Here is a 22,165-nt window from a genome sequence, read left to right as displayed (position 1 = left end):
AAAAGGGAAGAAAAATCTTAGGAACTTCCCCCTACATCAACAGCAGGCAAAAGAAATTCTATTCTGTGCAAAATCTCTAGAACTGGACAACTGCTTCGAGGAGATGGAAGTGTATAGCAAGTGTTTTTGAGAGGAGAAGGAAGGAAGGAAGGAAGGAAGGAAGGAAGGAAGGAAGGAAGGAAGGAAGGAGGAAGGAAAGAGGAAGGAAGGAAGGAAGGAAGGAAGGAAGGAAGGAAGGAAGGAAGGAAGGAAGGAAGGAAGGAAGAGGAAGGAAGGAGAGGAAGGAAGGAAGGAAGGAAGGAAGGAGAAGGAAGGAAGGAAGGAAGGAAGGAAGGAAGGAAAGGAAGGAAGGAAGGAAGGAAGAAGGAAAGGAAGGAAGGAAGGAAGGAAGGAAGGAAGGAAGGAAGGAAGGAAGGAAGGAAAAAGGAAGGAAAGAAAAAGAAAAAGAAAAAGAAAAAGAAAGAAAAATTCAGATTGACTCCAGTATACAAGAGCATGTTCAGTAACACACAGAAACACAGACACCTCAAACCTGGTTGTCAGTGTTTCCCTCAGCCCAATACATCCAAGGCACGGCTGAATTTGCAGGACTGGCTGTAGAAAGGCTATATGGAAAACGCAAACTCCTGTCTTCGGTGTTTGCAGTAGGAGCCAGAGCACCCCAAGAGAGGGTGAAGCATTTTCCCGATCCAGTGACATTATCTGGAGGGAAAAAGTGGCCTCAGTTTTGGTTTCAGAAAAGCAAGGAGTAACCTTGGCAGGCTGCCTTAAACTTTGCTCCCTTCAGAAGAAAACCCCAACAGCAATATCCTCTCACTTTTATTTATAGACAGCAAGCAATCCTGTTCTCACACACACTGGTGGAAATGTGCAGCACTTTCTCCTACCAGCACTGGGTGCTGAACACAGGGAGCCCTTCCATCAGGATGCAGGCCAGCTTTCCCTCAGAGTCTGGCTTATGTGAGAAATACACAGGGATGGTCAAACATGAAATTCAAGACTTTTTTTCTGCCTCACACAACAATAAAGTGTGGCAGAACACATTTAGTAAAGCCACTGATATGTGTCAGGGCAGAAGACACTGTTTTCCACTCCTCTGCACTCAGACTGAGCCCCCTGAAAAATCACCCCATTGACCAAATGTTTTTAAGATAACAAAATAAATAGAATCAACCCCGTATGTTTTTCTTGTTCATCCTTTGCTTTATGATCCATGAGACTACCCTTAATTTCCCTATTCCAACCATGAGAGCTACAAAAATAGAAAAATAGAAATGAAAACTGAGCTCATCAGACAAGACTACCCCCACCAAAGTCAAGCTGGCCCTGTGTGGGTTTTGGAGCCCACCCAGGCAGAGCAGCTTGCAAGGCCCGTGCCTAAGATCACAATGTACTCTGCAATTACAGCACAATGCTGACAATAGCATTTTGTCAGTAAAATAAGAAATAGTTGTGAAGACATGTGAGGAATATGTAGGGGGGATAACTAATAAAAAGAAGCAATTTTTGTTCACTATTCTTTTGAACAGTAGAGCAGGCTGATAGAAGGGTTATAGGATGGTACAGTATTTCCATCCACAGATGTCACAGGGACACTGCTGCACGTGATTTAAGATTAATCTCTTGAATCAAAATGTCACCATGTACACTAATGAGCAAAAACTCTCTGGCAGAGAATCTGTCCCTTGGGCTCCTGTTCCCAGGTAAGAAGCTTGTCTCCATACTGTTGTAGAAACTCCCTCAGCTGAGAGCAGTGAGGTTGGTGGTATAACTTGCCCCTGGTTCACAATTTTCCATTTCAGACTCGCTGTCTCTGTCTTGGTTTCGGTCTATTTACTCGGAGCCATTTCTTAACAATGTCTAATTTCCTCAAGGAATCCCTCTGAGTCCCCTCTCTTAGAAATGCTGCCATATCTTTTTTTTTAATCACTGAAAGGCACAAATATCCTTCCTGAGCCCTCTTACCATCCAGCCTGATTACACACATAGATTTCAGTTTCCATACATTTTGTACACAGTAGGAGTTCCCAAAATGCAGCCTCTGGGGATATAAAGTGTGGCCCCAACTGCAGCTCAATGAGATGAAAACAAAGCCGATCAGGTACTGTTCTTACTGTTAATGAGCCTAACCAGCAGGCAATTATTACTCAGTCTGGAAGACATAAGTGGTTGGAATCATAGCACATTCATTTTTTATTTATAGTGATACACATTCAAATTAGAAGTAGCCCTCCAGCAGCTGGCATTTTGCCAGGGTCTGACCATCAGTGTGATAAAATTTGACTTGATGATATAGAATGCCTCTTGTTGCCTTTGGTTTTTTTTTAAATATCAGTTGCCTCTTCCCCTACTCACAATTCCCTTGACTATCAAAAGTGAACAATGAGGCTTAATTACTTTAAGAACCTTGTCCTCTTGTCCTTTACTGAAAATAAAAAAAAAGAGTATTTTTTCTTTCTTACTTGATGGTGAGGTACAAGTCAAACATGATCTGACCTTCTCGTAAACAAGTAGACTCAAGCCTTCTGGCAAATAAAAGAGTCGAAATGAACACTTGGACGAGAACCACAAAGAAATGGGGTTTTGGAGACAATGAATATTATTAGCCTGTTAATCTATTAATGGCAACTGCAAATACCTCACTCAAAATCATAGTGACTCTGAAACGTTTAACTGGAGAGGCTCTGTGAGCCTGCCCAGGACAATGTGATACGAGGAAAACGTAGTAATTCGCCTCACCTTGCTAGCCATCGGTTTGCAATCTAACCCCTCCCCTGAGTTTAAGTTACAAACCTCAGTAACTGTGTGGCAGACTTGACAGCAATTAACATTACTCAGCTGCCAGCTGGGTTTTAAAACCTCCCTTGCAGGCGATCTTGTTACGTAGGTTTTAAAAACAGCCTGACAGGGTGCTGCTCTGCGCCAAGGAGCTGGGTACTGCCTCTCTTAGCATGGTGAGATTTTGCCACTGATTACAGGGGGAGCTGATAAATCATTGGCAGAGTTAAGGTAAATGCACCGAGCTGTTGTTCGCGGCATGAGGCTTGGGGTTTTTATGCTAACCTCATCGAGGGGGCTTCACAGAAAGTGCTGTGAATAAATTATCCTTATTAGTTTGATTCTTAGTCCTGTAGTCGTACTCATCTACAGGAAAGAGCACAACACACTGCGAAGAACTCCTAGACCCTCACACCTCAGGGCTCAGACTTTACAAATCGCGAAGAACTTTCTAAGTCATTTAAAGCTGAAAAATCAAAGTTTTGTTGGAAATCAACTAGCTGGAGTGGCACTCCCATCAGATTTAAAGCTAGCCCAGCGCGGCTGCGGCTCAGTCCCGGCTGGGGCTGCCCACCGAGCTGCGGGAGCGTTCCGAGGTGTGAGCAGCGCGTCCCGCTGAGGGCGGACACGGACCGGGCCGGAGAGGGCCCGCGCCGCCCCGCCTCAGCCGCGCGCCGGGCCCGCCTCTCCCCCCCCCATTGGCTGGCGGGCGGGGGCGGGGCGGGGCGCGGCGGGGGCGGGGCTGCCGTCAGCTGTTCGCGGCGCGCCCGCCGGCGCCGGCCGCAGTTTGACGGTGCGGAGGCTGCAGCGGAGGCGGCTCCTCCCGGGACGCCCCGTCCCCGAGGGACGCCCGTCCCGCTTCTCGGTGAGTGCCCAGGAAGTGCCCTCGCCACTGGGGGCCGGTCGCTCTGTGCCAGGACGCCCTTGAGGGCGGTGCCGAGGCCGGGCGCGATCGTGACAGGGAAGGGGGTTCGCCTCGGGGCTGCCCCGGCCCGGCCGATCCAGCCCGGGGTCTGCTGGGGAGCGGGAAGAAAGAGGGAGGGTGCGGGCGAGGAATGAGCTCGGTGGGCACTGAGAAAACAGCTGATTCGCTGATGTAGGCGACGGCTGATTCCACAGCCAGCGCTGCCTCTCCCGGGCCGCCCAGCCGAGCTCGGGAGTCCCGTCCCACGGCGCTGCCCGGAGAAGCCGCGTTAAACCTCTTGGCCGGGGGCACATCTGCGGGGCTAGCGTCCGGGCGGGGAGGAGTTAAAGGCGGCCAGCGGTGGCGAAGCGAGGCCGGCCAGCTTTGTTTTGGGACGCTGGCACGCACGTGTGCGCTGAGCCCTCCCTCCGCTCCCGGCCCGCCGCCTGTCAGCGCGGGCGTGCGGCTGCCCCGGGCCGCGGCTGTGTGCGAGGAAGTGCCGTGGGCAGGACACGGCTCCGGAGACGCGGGCGCTGCCCGGGCAAAGACCCGTAGCCCGAGCTGCCCGGGGTCTGTGGCTCCCAGCGTGAGCTGCGTTTGGAGGTTGTAGAAGGAGTTCCATTGTAGAATGAGCTGCCCTTCGCGCTGCATCGGCATTCTCTGAAAATCTCTGCTAAAGGGTCGGACCGTAATGCAGGAGGTCGAGTTAAACTTCTTGGTTTTAAACCCTCTTTTGTTTGAGGTTTGCTCTGTGCCTTTGCTGCACTTCCCTTGAGGAATGCCCGTGTCCCAGTGAGGCTGACAGATGAGATCTGGCAAACTTTCCTGTAAAGACAAAATACATTCCCGCCTGCTTCTCTGTCAGGTGACTGATCCAGCAGAAAAGCTGGCAAGGAGATCATCCATGCCTGCCTCTTGGGGCCCATAACTCCTTTCAGTGTGCTACTTTAAGCCATGGATGAGAATGTTATGAGTGCTCTGCCACTGTTGTCATCCAGCAGAGTTGCATCCGGCTGTGGGGCTGGTACCTGTTCCGCTCTGCAGAAACTTCTTTTGGAGTTGTGGCTCAGTTGAGTGAACTGCTGAGATGCGGCAATTTAAATAGGCAGAGTGCCCCCCAGCCAGAGCCCTGCAGAAACTGTTCTTGCACTGCTTGCTCCTGTTGTCTCTAGCTGGTGTCCGGAGTGCTGCTCACCTGGGGGGAGATGGGAGCACCAAGGGCAGCGCTGAACACATCCTTATAAAATTATTATTAATGTCTCCTTCAGGCCTGAAATTCCTCTTGCTAGTCTTCCATTCTGTTAAATGCTTCGCAAACCAGAGCAAAGGAAGAGACATGAAGAGTTGAATTTCACTGCCTTGTTTGGAACTGGGTGGAAATCCTGGAGATGGATCTCTTAGGAGTCTGTCTTCCAATTGGGTTAGATGCACAGGTAACAGTAAAGGGACTCGTGGCATTTTTGGTAATACTGCTTCTAATTGCTTTATGTTTGCAAAGAGCTCTGAGATAGTGATTTAGGGTTCATGGGGGTTTTTCCCCTCTACCATTTTTGTTCATCTTTGTGCTGTAACAGAGCTCAGGAGTGTTTACTGTGGCAACTACAGAAATCCTGCTTTAAACATTGACACCAGCCATGTTTTTCTTGAGTAGTAGGATGAACCATTGCACTAACGGCACACGTAGGCTTGAGCATAAGAGGGATAAGGAAGTGACAACATTGCCAAGTTTGGGACATGTCTTAGGTTGAGCTGAGGGGAGAAATGAGAAGTTGAAAGGAAAGTTGGCCCTCATAGGGAGAAGTAATGGAGAGCTTCGTGCCACAGACGTGGCTTTGACAACTCTTAAGTTTTGCAACCACTTGGGTTTCTTAAAAATCTGGCCTTGCAGCCTTATGATTACAAGAGCTTTTCTTTATGGATAAGAAATAGGTGGGGAAAAGTGAATGGGATATACCATAAAGTTCAAGTATAGCAGGCCAAAACAAAGCAGACCCCAAAGAAGTGGAGTGGCCATGGGGCTATGAGAAGAATCTGGGTTGCTTTTTGAAATGTCTTTTCAGTTTCTATGTGCTGAGATTGGGGGTTGGCTCTCTACTTGTGAGCAGGTGTGGAATTGGAGCTCTGGACTTATACGCGTGTGAACTTTTTCTCTCTCTGGCCCAGCACCTGAGGACTTTGTGCAAAGACTTAACCTTCATCAGAGTCGCTCACCTCTCCTGTCCATGCAGATGGGCAGCACTGGGAAGTGGGGAAGAGGGAAGGTGTGATAAAATCGGTTGTGTTTTACTGTTGGAGCAGAAGGCATTCTCTCCTGGACAACATTCTTGCTGTGTCTTAGCTGTTTCCTCAAATGTCCCTTTATTGCAGGAGCAATGGATCGCCCCAGCTACCTGGAAGAGGACTATTCTAGCCTGGATGGGCTGGACGATGACGTGTTTCACTCTGATGACTTTGGACTTGCAGGTCAGCCTGGTGAGATGACTGCAACTGGCTTTTTCACACAGAACCAGTCCTACAGCTGCCTTCTGGGGAGGTTTCAACTATTCCCCCTCACACACTGCTGTGGTCCCGGTATCAGGCATCCTGAGCAGCAGGACAAGGCAACTCAAACACTCAGCCCATCCTCTTCCAGTCAGGATGTTATGTTGCCTTGTGGAGTCACTGAAGAGCCACGGAGACTCTTCTATGGTAAGAGCACTCCAGTGTCACTAGCTTTGCAGCAAAGAAACTGTCCCTTTAGCACTTCCCCAATCAAGAAAGGTCTCTTTCATTAGGGTGTTTTATTAAAGGACTGAAATTATTTTGCTTTAGTCCTACTCCCTCAAGAAAGACAACCTGTATTTTCTTACCCTTGCTTGTCCACTGCAGGAACCAGACATCTGCTCATTGCTTCTGCTGTCTTTGATATTCCCTCTTTCTCTCTCTGGCTTTATTCTGCCACATTTGATTTTACTGCTAGATGTCTAAATGTTCACCGTACTTCATATCCTACAATTTGCCTACATTTTTAACTGCCAACGGTCTGTCTCATCCACATAGGAAATGGAAACTCCTAGGAGTTTTCAGTGGAGAGAAGAAGATGCAAAAAGTTACAGCTTTTAGGCTCTTCACTGGAGTTAAAAGTTTCTGAATAAGTAGCATGTCCATCCACTATTTTACTAGTAACTGATGGGTCACCACTCAGCTTTGTGTATCCAATTCAGCTTTAATTCAAATCACTAAAATCACTAAATGACAGAAAACTGAGAAAAAACTGACAAAAAAGATACTTCTGCCTTTTGTAGAAGGGGGAGACAACTTGAGGCAGAGATCCTGTAAAACTGCAAAACTGTCCTTAAAAAAATCCCAAGCCACAGCATTTGGCTGAGCTGTAAACAAGCAAAAGGAATCAATTTTAAGATCCTGCCACTCATTTGACTATGGGAATCAACACATCAGTGCTCTGTTTAATCAATATAAGTTTATTTGAAATCTGGGCAAATCTTTTACTGCACTGTGTTACAGCATACAGTCATTCTTTGGCCTTCAGAAACTAGACTTCAAACGTCAAAAATGTAGGACTATGTACAGCTCTTTCCTCCATGAAGTGTACTAAGCAGAAAAGATAATCTTTGCACTGGAAGAATGACTCTTGTGCTCTGTTTTGTAGGGAGTGCTGGTTACCGTTTACATGTCCCTCCAGCTGGCTTTGTGTTGGATCCGCAGCTCCAGGAGGACCCTCAGGAAGGTCAGCGGGAAGCACGTGCTGAGGTGCAGATCGCACGGAAGTTGCAGTGCATTGCCGACCAGTTCCACCGGCTCCACATACAGAGGGTAGGGTGTCTCTGCAGGGGAAAGTGGGCTTTACCTGTCCAAGAGTGCTACTCTGAGGACTGGCTCCAGCCATCAGCTAAGTGAACCGTTGTCTAAGACAGCAGACTGCCAGCAATGATAAAACGGCAGGAGTATCCTGATGCATTTTGCTTATGCTAGATTGCTTACTCTTTCTAAAGACTGGCAGGTGGAGGGAAGAGAATATGAGGGAATATGAATATGAGCATTTAGTGCCCAGGAAGGGAGCTCTTCTGTTAGCTGCTGCTATTCCAGCTCTTCCTGTTCATCAGCAGTGGGTTTGAGGTTTTTCCCAGGCCTCTTGCTTTTTATTACAGCTTTTAGTCTTCTCCATTCTCCTCACTACCAGCACCTTCTCTTCTGTGGTACATGTAGCCATCAGTGGCTTATGTCAGCTCATTGCCTTGGAGATAACAAGCCTGGAGTCTGTTCTGACGCTCCTTGTTGTCTAACGGTAGTTCTATGTAATGTTGTAAAGAATATTTAGATCATACTAGACTTACTAGCAGCTACTAGTAAGACAGTCGTAGCTAGTGTCTCAGACTTGTGACTAACTTCCTCACCACAAAATACACCTGTAAGATGCTATCAGGTCTGAAAAACACACTCCAGATTCTTGGTTTCTTAAAAAAACAAAACAAAACAAAAAAAAAAAACCAAAACCCAAACACTGCTGTTCAAAGAAACAAAATAACCATTACCCCCAGAACCCTTGATTCTTTCTTCCTTGCTCTCCTTCCCCTTTGACTAGAGATAAAATGAAAATCTCAGCCCATAGAGAGATGGTCAGAGGTGGCAGAAGCTTGGCAGTAGGCAGCAGTTTGCCCCTTCTATGGAAGCCCAACAAGGAGGGTGTGCATCTGCTTGTATATGAAGAAATTTTGCTGACTTCAGAAAGGGACAGAAAGTTTATCCTACTCCAAGTGAGTTTGTCCTCTGTTAACTGTGGGATCGTTTGCACCCCTTCTCTAAGGTAAGTGAGGATCTCTGTCCGGGTCAGAGAGTGTGGCTTGTGGCTGGGCAAAAGCTTGGTCTCTCTGTGTCACCTGAGAGATGAGGAAATTCTGGGACTACTCATCTCCTAATAGGTGGATGATTAAAGAAGGAAAAGGAAGATTAGCCTGTAGAAATGTAGATGGGGCTATGAATGTCATTTAGCAAACTGCAGGAATAAAGAGCTACCACGAGATTTTTAACGTGTTGTTTGTGGTTGAATGGGGTTTTCCCCGGTGGCGCCTTTTCGCCAGCGTTAGCTGCAGGCCCCGCTCTCTCGCCAGGCTGTCTCTCAGAAAAGGGAAGGTTTAACCAACTTGGCAGAGGAGCCCTGCACCGAACTGGTGGAACTGGTTGTAACTTGACCCCTTTCATCTGGGGGGAGTGTCCCTATCTGATGCCCGTGCCTTGGAAACGCGTCCCGGAGCGTCCCCCGGGCCGGCCCCAGCAGGGCAGGCGGGGTCGGGCTCCCGGTGCCCGGCCGCGGCTCCCGGTGCCGGCCCGGCCGCGCAGCCCCGGCCGGCGGCCAGCCCGGCGTGTGGAGCCGTAGTAAACAAAGGCGTCCGGCTGTGCTGGGCGGCGCGGCCCGGCCCGGCCCCCGGGGCCCGCCAGAGGAGGAGCTCCGCGCTCTTTGTTTGAACTGGAACAGCAACAAGTTGTAAAGGGGACGGGAGCCTTCAGCCATTTAAATTTGAAAACAAAACGGGGAAAAAAATACCAAAACCAAACCAACCCGAAAACTTAACCCGAGGACAGAGTAGTTCAGCCAGTGGTTATCCACAGCCTGACCCTGGGATAGGCCTTGGCATTTGGATCTGCTGAGGGATTCTTTCTTGTTTGTCAGGAAAACTGATATTGAGCCACATATTGGTGTCCAAAGCACTGATCCCTGTAGAGTGTTTGGTTGTCATGCCCAATCCCTTCCCTGCCAGTCCTGCATGGAGGATTTCCTTTGGCTTTTGGCATGAATCCCCCGTGGAGAACCCCCTCTGTCCTATGAGCAATGTCTCTGCCCGGCCCGTTGCTGAAGGAGCAGGCGGTCTGCCCCTGGAGACACGAGAGCTGTTCTCAGTGTGCTGAGGTTTGGAAGGGGCAGTCTCTGAGGCATGGAAAACTGGGCTGTCGTTTATCTTGCTGTGAAACTAACCCCTGATTTGAAAACCCCATTTCAGCTTGTCTAAAACATTTGGTCAAAACCAACTTTCCAGAGTGGTGTCTTGAATCAGATTTAGAATACCACAAAGTTAGTCACACCAGTGTGGTCTTGTGAAGTCCTGAGAGAGAGCAAGCTTGGTTTTCAACAAGCTGTGCCTGTTTTCAGAGCCTACAAAACATTTATCTGTGAACCTGTGAAAAGAAAATGTGTGTGCCTTTTCAGTGGAAGTTAGGAAAGGCTTTTAGCATTGGAATGGTGCATCCAGCTAGCTCAAGAGCTGCCTTGCCATGGCTCTTGACTTCTGTGAGACTCTCCAGCAGTTCAGGTATCGCCCCCATTCTGCTGCTGCAGCAGCAGCAAGGTTGTGTTGACACAAAGGGTGCTGGTTAATGTACATCCCTGGCTGAGAGAGAAACTGAGCAGGCAATTGCTGCTGAGGCTGACATCACTGAGTTGTCATTGGACTCTGCTGCATGCATGGTCTAACCCCATCCTACACTTGGAGCCCTGGAGAGTCATTGTTATCTCTTCTCTGGGCTTCTGGAGCTAAATGGTATTTATTCTGTGGTTCTTGGCTATACAAAAGATTTTTGGGTATGCATCTAGCAAGAATAAGAAAATTGGCTGCACCTATGCTTGCTTTTGGCATGAAAATCACTTTCAGAGATTCATTTCCTATTAATATGTTAAACAGAAAACAGTAATATAAAACCTGGCTATTTAATCCTTAGAACAGTGCTAGAGCAATAACACAACATTCCCTAGAACTCCATGTCTTTCATCTCCTCAAGATGCTGAATTTCTTGTAAGAAGACTTGAGCAATATTCTGTGTTCCTAAATAGCAGAGCCTGCTACAGGTTGATCTAGATTGCAAGGGCTCTTGCAGAATGACTTGTGAGACCCATAAAGATGGGGTTTTTTTGAGTTCTTTACTGTCTCTTACCTGATTGAGGCTGTGTAGCTTCTAGCAGACTTCCCTGTTTTATTTTTTTCACCCTGCCCCTGGAAGACAAAGATAGAGGCAAGCCATGCTTTCTGCAAGAGAAGCCAGTACCTGCCACCTTCTCCTGGGTTTGAAGCAACTGTATCTTTGCTATGCAATCAGTGAACTGCTGCTGTAGCTCAGCCTGTGGCTGAACTTCAAGAGCATGCTCTGACATTATGGAGATCAGAGCTGAGCTTATGGGTTGGTTGGCTGGGATATGTTTCCCACACCCCACATGTCCAGGCTGTGGCAACAAGTGCTTGGGCTCTGCTTCAGGTCCTGAGTGCACTTGGGTTTCCTTGCCTTGAGGAGGGGCTTTGAGCTGTGCTGAATGGAGGGTGTATTTCATGACATGAGGGGTTGTTAGATGGGGTTGCGTGAGTACACAACCAGGAATGGTGGCGGCAGCAAAGCCGTCCCAGAGGAGTAGGGGGTTATCCAGGGGTGGGGTGGATGACACTGTATATCAGGATCACACCCCTTCAGTTTGATGGGCTCCAGTGAGGCATTGGAACGCTATAGCTTTTTCCAAATAAAATAACTCTTTTTAAGCAAGCTGCAGCTTTGAGGGGACTGCTTTTATCATATTTCTTCTTCGTGGAGATAAGATCACTTCACAGGGGATAAAATTGTCTCTTTAAGAGCCAAGGAGTGGTAGCCTTGAACAGTTCTGGGCTCAGGTCCAAGCAGAGCCACTGACTTGCTGTATGACCTCAGACAAGTCTCTTGACCTCCTTGTGCTTCAGTCAACCCATCTGGAAAGCTCAGTTTAAAAAAAGCTGAGCCTCAATGAGAACCAGATGCTGAATCAGAACTGAGCTTTCTTGAGTAAATAAGTGCATTACAAACAACAACAAAGTCCCTTTCCAACACATCAGGAATCCTGCAGTTGATTTAGATATGCTGACCATGCTCAAAAATCCTCTGTGGATCTAGCTATAGAAAACTTTGTTTCTCTAAATTCCCCAGTTGGTTCAGCAAGTCTTACCATCACTGCAACAGGGTTCAGCAGCCCATGGAACACAAATGCCTGCATCCACACTGGCTGTGGGCAGACAGCTAGGCATGTACCTGTTTGCCTCAAGCTAATGACACTGAAAATGTCCAGAAGGAAATGTTGTTTTCCTTTGAAAGTGAAACGTGTTATGTTTTGCATACTTCTTCCTGTCTGTCTCTCATAAAAGTTATCAGGGCCTCCTCTGAGACACTTCTACTTATGCAACAGGGAGCCTGCATCGCTTGTTGGAAACTTACTGGCGTGAGAGAATGGGTGCATAGTACTACATGTGCATCATTTATCCCAACTCCGTCAGGCTTTTTTCACTATTAAGGATATTCAGGGCATTTTAACAGTTGCTTTTTACATTGGAATCATTTGCAGAAATCTGTTCTTTATGATGACCTTATATTTTAGGAAAAATGTTCAGGAATGCTTCCTAATAATAATGCAGAGATTCAGACTGTTCTGCAGCTAAGCCTGTAGCACCAGCAGCTCCATACTTCACTTGCATCTACAGTCTCTCTGAGACCTGGGGTGTGTGTTTTTGTTCATTTGTTTCTTGAGTAGGTCAGTGTGTTTCAGGATCTTCCCTGCTGCTCTGCACAGCAGTGGGTCACCTCTTCAGCTCTGCTTTCTGTGCGTTGCCCACTGGTGCAGGACTCGAATCTCCAGCTGAGGATGCACATGGTGAGGGAGAGAGCTCCTGAAGTGAGTGAGCCCAATTTAAAGGGTAGGGCGTAGGGTGGGTGTGAGTTTGGGAAGCCTGAGATGTAAAACAAAGTTCTTTCAGGGCTATGGAACTGGAATCCTACGCTCCATTCTTATGGTCAGTGGAGTAAAAAATTTGATATAAGGAGGTAGAAACAGATTTTTTGCTTAATGTTATTAGATTTTTCCCCCTTTCTTTTCATTATGACAAATGACAATGAAGGAAGAGGTGGCCTTGGAAGTGTACCTTCCCCATGCATACAAATGACAGAACAACTTGCTGCCCCTTGTCTATCTTGTTTTGAAATCCTGCTGCCTATGGAGCTGATTACTTGACATGTAGGTTAACAGAAATGTGCTGGACCATTTCACATCTTGTCTGAAATGGTATTCCCTGGTATGCTAAGAAAAGACACTGAGAACAAGAATGTAATTATGCCACTGTATAAATTTGTGTTTCTACTGTATCTTGAATGTCATATGAAGTTCTGGTTTCCTTCATCAAAAATGATGCAGCAGAACTGGAAAAGGTTCAGAGAAGGGCAAGACAGATGATAGAACTTCCATATGAAAAAATGAGCTAAGGACTGCTAAGCCTAAAAAAAGATACAAACTAAGCGGGAAGCAATATTAAACAGAAATCAAAAGTGACACGAAGGAGATGAATAGACTAATTTCTCCCAGTACAAGAACTAGGCAAAATCAAGTCAAACTAGTGGGAGCCAGCTCAAAGTAAATGAGGTCATTTTTCATGGAACAGGTGAAAGCTGTGGAGCTCCTTGTCAAGGCATATTGTGCATCCCAGTGCTTTATCTGGGTTCAAGGGGAATTGAGACAAGTTTATGGCCATTGAGGCAGACGTTAAATAAACAGAAACCAGATCTGACTCAGAAAATCCTAAGCTCAAACCAGTTAGATGCTGGAAGAGAGTACTAGTGGAAGCTATTGCATGTACTTACCCTTAGCTTTCCCTCAGGCAGCCATGTAAAGGCTGCTGCTGGAGACTGGGCTATACAAACTCTTGATGCAAGCCACATATAATCATTGTGTATCAGTTTAATAAAACCCACAAAAGTTCTACATCATCCTAATCTAGCCTCTTCTATGTTTTCAGCTGACAAAAGACTTACATATATATCATGTATGTTCCTGCTTAAAATAGGGGATAATGTTAAAAAGCAAAACTTCCTGCCTAGCTCTGATAGAGAAGGTGGGCAGAGGATAAGGGAGCTGGGAGGGAGCAGGGTGGCAGGAGAGCCGTGCAAGCTCTGTGCAACTGTGTGCAGTGAATCCTGCTGGACACAGGACTGTCTTGAGGCAGTAGGGCCACAACCTCAAAAGACCAAGATTGCCCAGAATAAAGAGCACAAAACGGCTCTTTGAGACAGTGCAGGTGAATTGTTCTGCAGTATTTCTAACATCAGTGTTCAGTGCTGCTGTCTCTCCTGTGCAACCCCTTCAGTCTCTGCAGGTTCCTCTGGATCTCCTCAGCTCTTGCAGCACTGTGACAGTGGTAACATGCTTTCTGCTTGTAGCAGTGTGACAGCTGAGAAATTATTTTTGAATTAAGAAATAATTGTGGTAATGCCCCACTTATTTTTTATTGTGGGAGAGTAGAAAATGCAGGTTATAACTTGACTGAGATCATGCAAGGATTGCTGATAGGAACCTAGTTGTTCTGCCTCCAGCCCTCCACCTAAGTTGGTTGATCTTATTAAGATAGTGCCATCTCTGAGGGGGATGATGAGATATTTGGGCTGATTATTTACAGAAAGGAGTGTACATGTTTGTATTTTACTCAATTAAATTTTATGGTGGAAGGGCAGGAAAGCAAGTGCCCAAATGCAGAGTTCTCTTTTGTTTCAAGCCACTGAGGAGGAATGTCCTGCCAGCCTTTATAGTCTCCGTTTGGATGTTGGGGTTTGTTTGTTTGTTTGTTCCTCCTCACTAGCCGCCTTGCCAATTGAAAAGGAATCCTTCCGAGGACCGGACCACGGCAGAAAAAAATAGCGGTCCAAAAACAAGCAGTGAGGCAACTCCTGTTAACCCCAGTTGGGTTTTCCGTGATGGGAGCCAGACCCGAGGGCGCGCTGGCAGCGGGGCCGGAGCCCCCGGGGCCAGCGGAGCCGGCGGGCGGGCGCGGAGGAGCGGGCGGTGCGTGCGAGGGCCCGGCCGGCCGTGTTTGCGCTCGGCGGCTGTGTTTATATCGCCGGCTAAATTTAGCCTCTGACTCATCGGCGCTGCTGACGAGAGTTTGCGCTGCCCGCAGGCTCCAGCCCTGCACCTGCCCTCCCGCCGCCTCCTCGCGCAGCCGGGCGGCCCCGCGCCCACCCCTGCCCCCCCGCGCCAGGATATTTTTCCTGTAAAAACTTTAAAGTGTTATTTTAAGCAAACCCCGAGGCAGACTTTTATCACTAGGGGGGGTCTCCGCAGCAGTGAGCAGTTTTGGGAGCGCCTCCCTTCTGCTGGTGAAGCAATGGATGCCAAACACAGGTCAGCGGGTCCCAGGCCCGCGCAGGGCGGGCATGAACACCGGGAGCTGTGGAACAGCCCTGCCCCATCACACGCAGGTTCAGTCAATAAACCCTTAAAAAGGTCAAAAACTCTTGCAGCTGCCGGCTGTGGCTGAGCGGTGTGGGGTGTCCTCTCGTGGGTATCTCTTCCAGCATTCTCATACACACACCCCACGCCCAGAGCATGGGACCGAGCTGTGCCGGACCCCGGGCCGCAGGTACAGATTGGTGTCAGGCACTGTTCTGTGTAAATACGGGAATTTTATTTACCATATTTGTGGAAAATAAGCCAGCGTGCCCCTCGGGATGGGGAAGGAGGGGAAGGCCGAGGGCCTGGGAACGCAGTGGCCGGTGGTTGCCCTTCCCAGGTTGCCGTCAGCTGGCTGTTGCCATGGCGGCTGTCTGCTTCCCCTTCCTGCCCGCGCTGGAGAGGAAGGCGCGAGTGGCGGCGTGTTTGTTTTTAAACGCCGAGAAAGCTCAGAAAGGGCTCACCTGCGCAGCTGCGCCCGCAGCGGCCTTGGGGCAGCAGCCGCCGCTGCTTGCTGCTCCGTCCGTGCCCTCTCCCGTGCTTGGGCTGGGCAGCCCATGCATTGTTTTGGGGGTCCCCTGCACCCTACGTCCTTTTGGCTTTGCCCAGTATTGTCTGTCCTCTCTCCATAAACACACGTGTTGCTCATCTTGTTGCAAAGTCTGATGGAGGCTCATGAGAAAGGAAGCAATACTTGACATAACGCCTCCTTTTACTACAAGTTGAGTCCCGTGTAAGAGTCATTGCAAGACAGAAGGATGGAGTTTCCCGATTAAGGGCTCTCATCCTCTTTATTGTGTTACCATGAGAAGCCATGTGGCTGAGCTACTCTTTCATTTTTTTCCTCTATTACTGCCTTCTTTTTTTCTCTGCTGGTTCTACACATGCATTATACTGTGGTCATTAGGAATCACAGCTGGAAAGATTTGTATTTGACTTCCAATGGCCTGCATTTCTCTCTCCAGTAGGGGACACCTTCTGTAACCTCTGTTGCCTTGGGGACTGTGACTTTCTAGTCTTTGTAAGCTAAAGCATATTTTGTGGCAGCACAATATGCCTCCAGCCACCTGGCAGCAAAAACAGCCTTCAGCGATGAGTCAGCAACTGCTCCTGGTGTGCAAGTATTTTTGTATTCAGTGAATAAATACAATCCCAACAACTTGTTGCTAATACTTGTATTAGTCATTAAAGGAAGAATAATATTTTTATGTACACATATGCGATTATTCTCCTTTTGCTCTCATAGCACCATTTAGGTCCATATTAATCCTTCTAGTTAAGATGGGATCAGAATACGACCCTTAATTGTCTGGAAGCTATGAAGCAAAGTCAGAAGCTGCCCATGAGATCAGAAGGGTAGATGGAGTCTACCAGACAGGCCCCACATACAACATGTGCATATGACAAGCATATTTACTTTTTTTAAACAGGGCTGTTAATGGCACGTGTATATCAAGTGTAAAAATGAGTCTTATTAATCTGTTAAACATTTATGCTCATGGATTCAAGGAGCCGTGTCAAAGAGACAACATTTTCTTTGAAGTGCATCACCTGTCCTGATCTTCCCTTTGATCACCCTGTGCAAAGGCTTGGTAGGAGTACAAAAGGTTTTGACGTCTGGAGTGTTATTTGCCAGATATGTATCTGTATGCTTAGAGTGTGAAACATGTATTAGGAATTAATTGTGGGGAAGGACTAAGTGTCGGGTCAGTCATGTTCCTCTTTCATTTGCTTCCAGTAAAAGTCTTGCATGTTTTTTTTTGTGTTTGTTTACAAGTAGTCTGGTTTTTGGTTCAGCACAGTTCATGGAAGAGGCTTCGCTAATGTACTGTTGCTGCAGAGAACACTTTTCCTGTAAAATGGCCTTTTCTTGTGACTCATTGAAGCATTCATGCTAACATTTCAGACAGACAGTCTCTTAAGGATATCCCCTTTAAAAAGCAGCAGCTGCAATAGGAAATGGTTTTATGTGTTTCCAGCTTTGTGTTGACTTACTGTATTCACAAGTCTACTCTTTAGTTAAAGTTAGTGTGGAGGGCAAAAGGGGCTTCTTTCCTTCTTGGGAAGGAAGCCTCAAAAGGGTTACTTTGTTGCTCCCACATGGAGGTGGCAAAGTGTTCATCCCTGGTATTTTTGTGCAGTAGTGATTCTGAGGATTGAATTATTTTGATAAAGGGCAAATCAGCCTTGTAAAGCTTAGGGAAATGATACACCAGTATCACAATAGTTATGAATCTTAGAAAAATGTCTCAAAATATATCACATTTTAAAAAAATATATATGCCAAGTTCATGGAATCACTGTTCTGGATTTTCTGTCCATCCTGAAAGGTAAATTATACCACACCAAAAACTCCTCAGTCTTGAAATATTTAAGAATTTTGGTCTTGGCTGAAGCGTATCTGGGGAAAAAGACACAGAAACTTGTGAAAAGGGCATTTTTTAGTTATTTCCATAAATTGTTTACTGCAAATAATATCTGCCATTCCATTCTGTGGCTCTTGCCCCATGCTGAATTATACCACAGAAAGCAGATCAGCCCAGAAGCAGAGCTGTAACTCCAAACCCTATTAGCTAGGCTTGCTGCTGAAGCCCATAGTCCCAGGTTGCTCCTCTTCACAGGTCATCATCTTTCTGTTGTCCTGGAACAAGCATCAGTCTGAGTACATGATGCCATGGATCAGATAGTTTAGGATGACCTGTTAAACAGTAAGGGCAGTTTATGGGATTAGTTCTGGCCTTGATCATTGTGCTGCTCTAGTTCACTTTCCAGCACTGCTGTGGGGACAGGACATCATGAGTGAGCTGCTCCAGTATGTGGGCCAGTGAAAGTGTGTGTGGGACCACACCACCATGGAAAAAAATGCTGGGTGAATACAGACCTAGGGAAATGCAAGCAAGCCCTAGATCTAGGAATAAAACCTGGAAAGCTGCCCTCAACATAGTGCTCTATTTTCTACTTCAAAGCAAAATGGTGTCAACATTCTTAAAAAAGTTATTTGAGATGGTATGCTTCTTATAAGCAAGGAGAACCAAGGGTAAAATATTTCCTATTCTGCTCTTGCATGGAAATCTCGAGTGTGTTAGGCAAATACATGAAACAATTTTAATTGGAAAAGGACAAAAATGCTGTACCAAAAAGTGACTTCAAGAGGCAGTAATAGCTTGATAAAAACATGTTATCTACATGTCACATGGACGTTGTGGTTCCCTGTGCAGTTTGAGCAGTTTTAGGACTGTGGCTGTAGGGAGGAGGGTGCTAAGAATCTCTGGAGTTTGATGAGGAAGGGAAAGCCTGGTCAAACTGAGATGCAAGTAAAAAACCAAAAACTTTGCTTTTGCTTTTTGAGACCAAATTAGTGTTTTTTAAGCCAGTCCTACAGGACAGTTTATAAAATATTGTTTTCCCCTGTAAAACTAGCAATGCCTGTGCAATCCGTAAGGACTGAACCCAGGACTAGTTACTTTGAAATAAATAATAGCAGGCTCTAGCGCCACTACTTACAGGTTATGCTACAAACGCAGTGCTCTTCAAATGTGCCATGGGATGGATCTGTGTGAACTTTTCCAAATCCATTTCTTCTTCTTGTTAATTCTTGAGGGCAAGAATAATGACCCACTGCTAAGATGTAAGATGAACACAGGTTTTCTGGAAGCCTCTTTTGTGTGTGCTTGTGATTCAAATGGCACAGATCTACTCACACTGGAATATGAACATAATTTAATGGCTATCTGGAAGGGTTTTGAAGAGCTGTCTGTTGACACATCTCAAATACACCAACTCCAGTTGCAACTCTCTTATTTGTGATTATGTAAAAAATGCCTTGCAACTGTGTTATTCTGCCCTGTTGGGCTAATCTGAGTTGAAACATCTTGTTCATATAATGTGCTTCAGTGCTCTTTTATGAACTCCTGTGTACTGAGGCAAAGTTGTGGGAAGCCAATCTTCTGTTTCCTCGTCTGCTGGGGATTGGGGAGGGGGGTAGGGGGTGGAGATTTGGGCTGGTTTGTTTTGTTTTCCAGAAATGATCAAGCTTGCTTAGCAAATATGGAATTCTGGATGAGAAAATGAAGACTGACTTCTAATAGAGAGTTGGTTATTGAGGTGAAATAGTATCCCAGACTGGGCAATGTAAGGAGAAACCCACCTGTTTGTGCGAGATGCCATTAAAGTGCAGGAAGGTGGGGGTATAATCGGAGCCACTTTTGCAGGGGTGATTACTTATAACAAAAGGAGGAACAGCATCCCTGTCCCAAAGCTGCATTATGTAGTCTGGTGTCCCCCTGAAACTCAACTCCCATGTTTCTTCCTTGACAATGGGACCTGAAATAACCTCTTGGTTTTGGTTTTTTGTGTGTTTTCAAGTATGTTCTTGCTTAAGGTTTAATTGGCTCCAGTCAGTAGGAAAGGGCTCCAAGGCTGATTATTTATGGCTTACTGTCAAAAGTGGCTATAAAAAGGGCAGTATTATCTTGGAGATGCTGGGAAGGAAAATGTGGTGGGGGGAGGGTGGGGGAGTGTGTGTGTGCACGAATGTGTTTTCTTGTACTAGATGAAATCAGAGTTTTGCTGTCTCAGCAGTGTGGTTTAAATTGAAGATTAACCCTTTGACCTTCACGGTGTCAAATCACTTACAGATGGATCACCAGTTATATTTTTTCTTTTTTTTACTTTCGGGGTGAAGGGGGGCTTTTTTTTTAAAAAAAAAAAAAGGTTGTTTGTTCATGCAGCTGGGGCTTTTGAAAGGCTCAGAAGCCAATCTGATTAAAAACAGCACTTGGCTAAACTCTGCGAAATCCTACAAGCAAAAAAAAAAGTTTAATCCTCTTGTGCACAATGCATAAAGGGTCTGCTCTTTTCTTTTTGTAATGTTAGAGCTACAATTATTTCTGGAGAACTTATCATTTCCCTCTCTCCCCTCATCCCTTGCTGCACCCCCTTGTTATGCTGATGGGATTAAAGTGTCTGCTCTTGAAAAGTGTAACTGAGTTGTTATTGGAAAAGAGAAGTGGTATGTTGCAATTTTAGAAATATAAATAACCTTGCTTTAACTGTTCTTCTCTACAGCATCAGCAGAACAGAAATCAAGTGTGGTGGCAGCTTTTTCTCTTCCTACACAACTTGGCCTTAAACACGGAGGTGAACAGGAACCACACTGGGCAGAGGTGAGCTTCGCCCGCCTGTTTCAGGCCACATCCAGTCTGCAGGGAGCACTGAACAAACACTGGTTCGGGGGCGAGACGTTGCACACCGCCGGCCGGATGTGAGGACTCTGACTTTCGGATACTCGTCTTCAAGTCTGGGTGTTTTCACGGACTCTTCTTTGCTGCTGCCTGCCTCGCGAGGCAGGGAGCTCTTGTCCAACACTGTTGAAGGAAAGCCAGAATGTGGGTGTGTTTGGTAAAGCTTGCTGCTGGCTCCCCGCACCGGTGACCTCTGTGCAAGGGAGGCAGGTATTAGACTGACGGCTTCCTCTGCCCTGTGTAGTAGGGGATGGTAGAGTGCAGGAGTGTCATTTTGGCTGCTAGTTAAAAGTGATGCCTGGGATTGATGACTAAACACACTTGGGGTATCTTTTAGAGCAGAGATGCTCAATTCCTCCACATTTTTAGCAGTGAAAAACATTCGAGTAGCTTGGTTCCATCAGGTTACTTGTTTTATTCATTGGTTACTGTTTATTTCATTGTGCCCTGTGTGAGAGAAAATCACAAAGAAATCTGACCTTTTCGGCCATTCCATTGGGCACCACTTGCAGAGCTCTCACAAGAAAAGCTGTTCTTTGTCATTGCCGTCAATTAAGAATAAATAAATCAGTAGAACAGGCTGAAAAAGAAACCTTCTTGGAGTTGCTGGTGGCTACTAGCTTCTGCCTGCTTTCAGTTCAGTGTTCTCAGTGCCCATGAGCCAGCAGGAAGCCAAAATCCATGGAATATCGCATGTGTCATTCTTCTACAATGCTAATGTATATGTTTTTAGTAGTTTTATGATGGATGTTTATTTTATTTTGGTTTTCTTTTCTCCTACTATATAATGTGGTTGGTCAGGAAGGCTTAGATCCCAGGCATCCGATAATTTTGCTTCAGGATTTGACAGGGAAATTAATTAGCATCTAGTCTGATATGTACACTGTACAAGCAGTCTGTCCATTTACTCTAGTGTGCAGTATTTGGAGGCTGCTGTAAGCATATACTGACTAGCAGCAGTAATGTTATTTCAAGGGAGATCTTCTGTCAGTTTGTATGCACTCAGAGGTTTGTCCGTATGGCTGACACTATTGGACCAGCACAGGGAAACTACCCTACCAAAAAGAAGTAGCCTAAAATATTGATGGCTGCTTCTCTGTAGCCTTAAATATGCTTAGTTCAAGACCCAGTGACAGCTAGGGTAAAACATGAACAGAGAAGCAATACAGACCTTATTATTTTTTCTGAAAATTTCCATATTACCACTGCACCTTGTTGTAGGTCTCAAATGATACAACCAACTTGAGGAAGAGCTGTCCAGAGAATTGCTCTTCAGTTGTGTTAGAAATGTTCAGCAGCAGGTGTTGAGAAATTCTTGATCCACTCTGAAAAATACTCATTACTGTACGGAAGAGTAGTTTACTTGCACATATGCTTTCCTTCTCCACCCCTCTTTGCATATTTGTCTCTAATTCCTGCTTTCTCTGGTATTTGTAATCTCATCATTGCACTGTAGTGTCTGGTAACAGTTTGCTGAACAGAGTTAAATTTGGACCTTCTTCCTTTCTCTCAGACCCATTCTCTTTGATTTTCATCCTGCGTCTACTGTGGCAAAAATGTACTTTAGCTTCCTGAAAGAGGTTCCCAAGCCTTTTTCACCCTCCTATATTCACAGTCACTCTCTTTAAACATAAGGAGAGAGTTTATGTGAGAAAAGCTTTTTTTCTCCTTTTGTGTTATTTTTCTAGCTAGAGCTAGAGTAATATGTTTGTCCATGATGGTTAATAATTCATATAAATGAATCTCAAGTAATATTTTTGGGGGTGGGTTTATGGAGAGGGAGGGTGGGAGGTTTTTTTTAGAAGGGGGAATTTTTTTGGTTTTGTATTGTTCCTTTAAGCATGTGCACTACAGAGTTACCCAGAGTGATCTAAGTGATAGCTGTTGCTGACTATGCTGTAGCAGGATGGAAGCTGCTCTCTGCCCACGCTGCCAGAGATCAGGCTTTCCATACTTTGCTTTGCACAGTCTGCTTGATGTAAATGCTGGTCATTGGAGAAAAAGGACTTAAATGGTGGGGAAAGC

At 46.2% G+C, this 22,165-nt stretch overlaps 1 protein-coding gene across 7 annotated transcripts; it reads left to right on the top strand.

Annotated features, from left to right (window-relative positions):
• Positions 1–2,937: 2,937 nt before the first annotated feature.
• On the top strand, positions 2,938–21,894 carry BMF (Bcl2 modifying factor). Of its 7 annotated transcripts, none has more exons than XM_064715554.1 (5): positions 3,544–3,643; positions 4,951–5,115; positions 6,146–6,370; positions 7,332–7,495; positions 19,965–21,894. In XM_064715554.1, the coding sequence occupies exons 3-5, from the start codon at positions 6,160–6,162 to the stop codon at positions 20,064–20,066; spliced, it is 477 nt and encodes a 158-aa protein (XP_064571624.1). In that variant the 5' UTR covers positions 3,544–3,643; positions 4,951–5,115; positions 6,146–6,159; the 3' UTR covers positions 20,067–21,894. The 7 variants fall into 7 exon arrangements, with proteins under 7 accessions (XP_064571622.1, XP_064571625.1, XP_064571623.1 ...); XM_064715556.1 differs by lacking the exon at positions 6,146–6,370 and adding an exon at positions 6,050–6,145; XM_064715550.1 differs by having other exon boundaries at positions 6,050–6,370.
• Positions 21,895–22,165: the final 271 nt, after the last annotated feature.

This window comes from Zonotrichia leucophrys, chromosome 5, assembly GCF_028769735.1.
Source record: "Zonotrichia leucophrys gambelii isolate GWCS_2022_RI chromosome 5, RI_Zleu_2.0, whole genome shotgun sequence".
Taxonomy (NCBI): domain Eukaryota; kingdom Metazoa; phylum Chordata; class Aves; order Passeriformes; family Passerellidae; genus Zonotrichia; species Zonotrichia leucophrys.
This window is presented reverse-complemented; position numbering and strand designations above follow the sequence as displayed.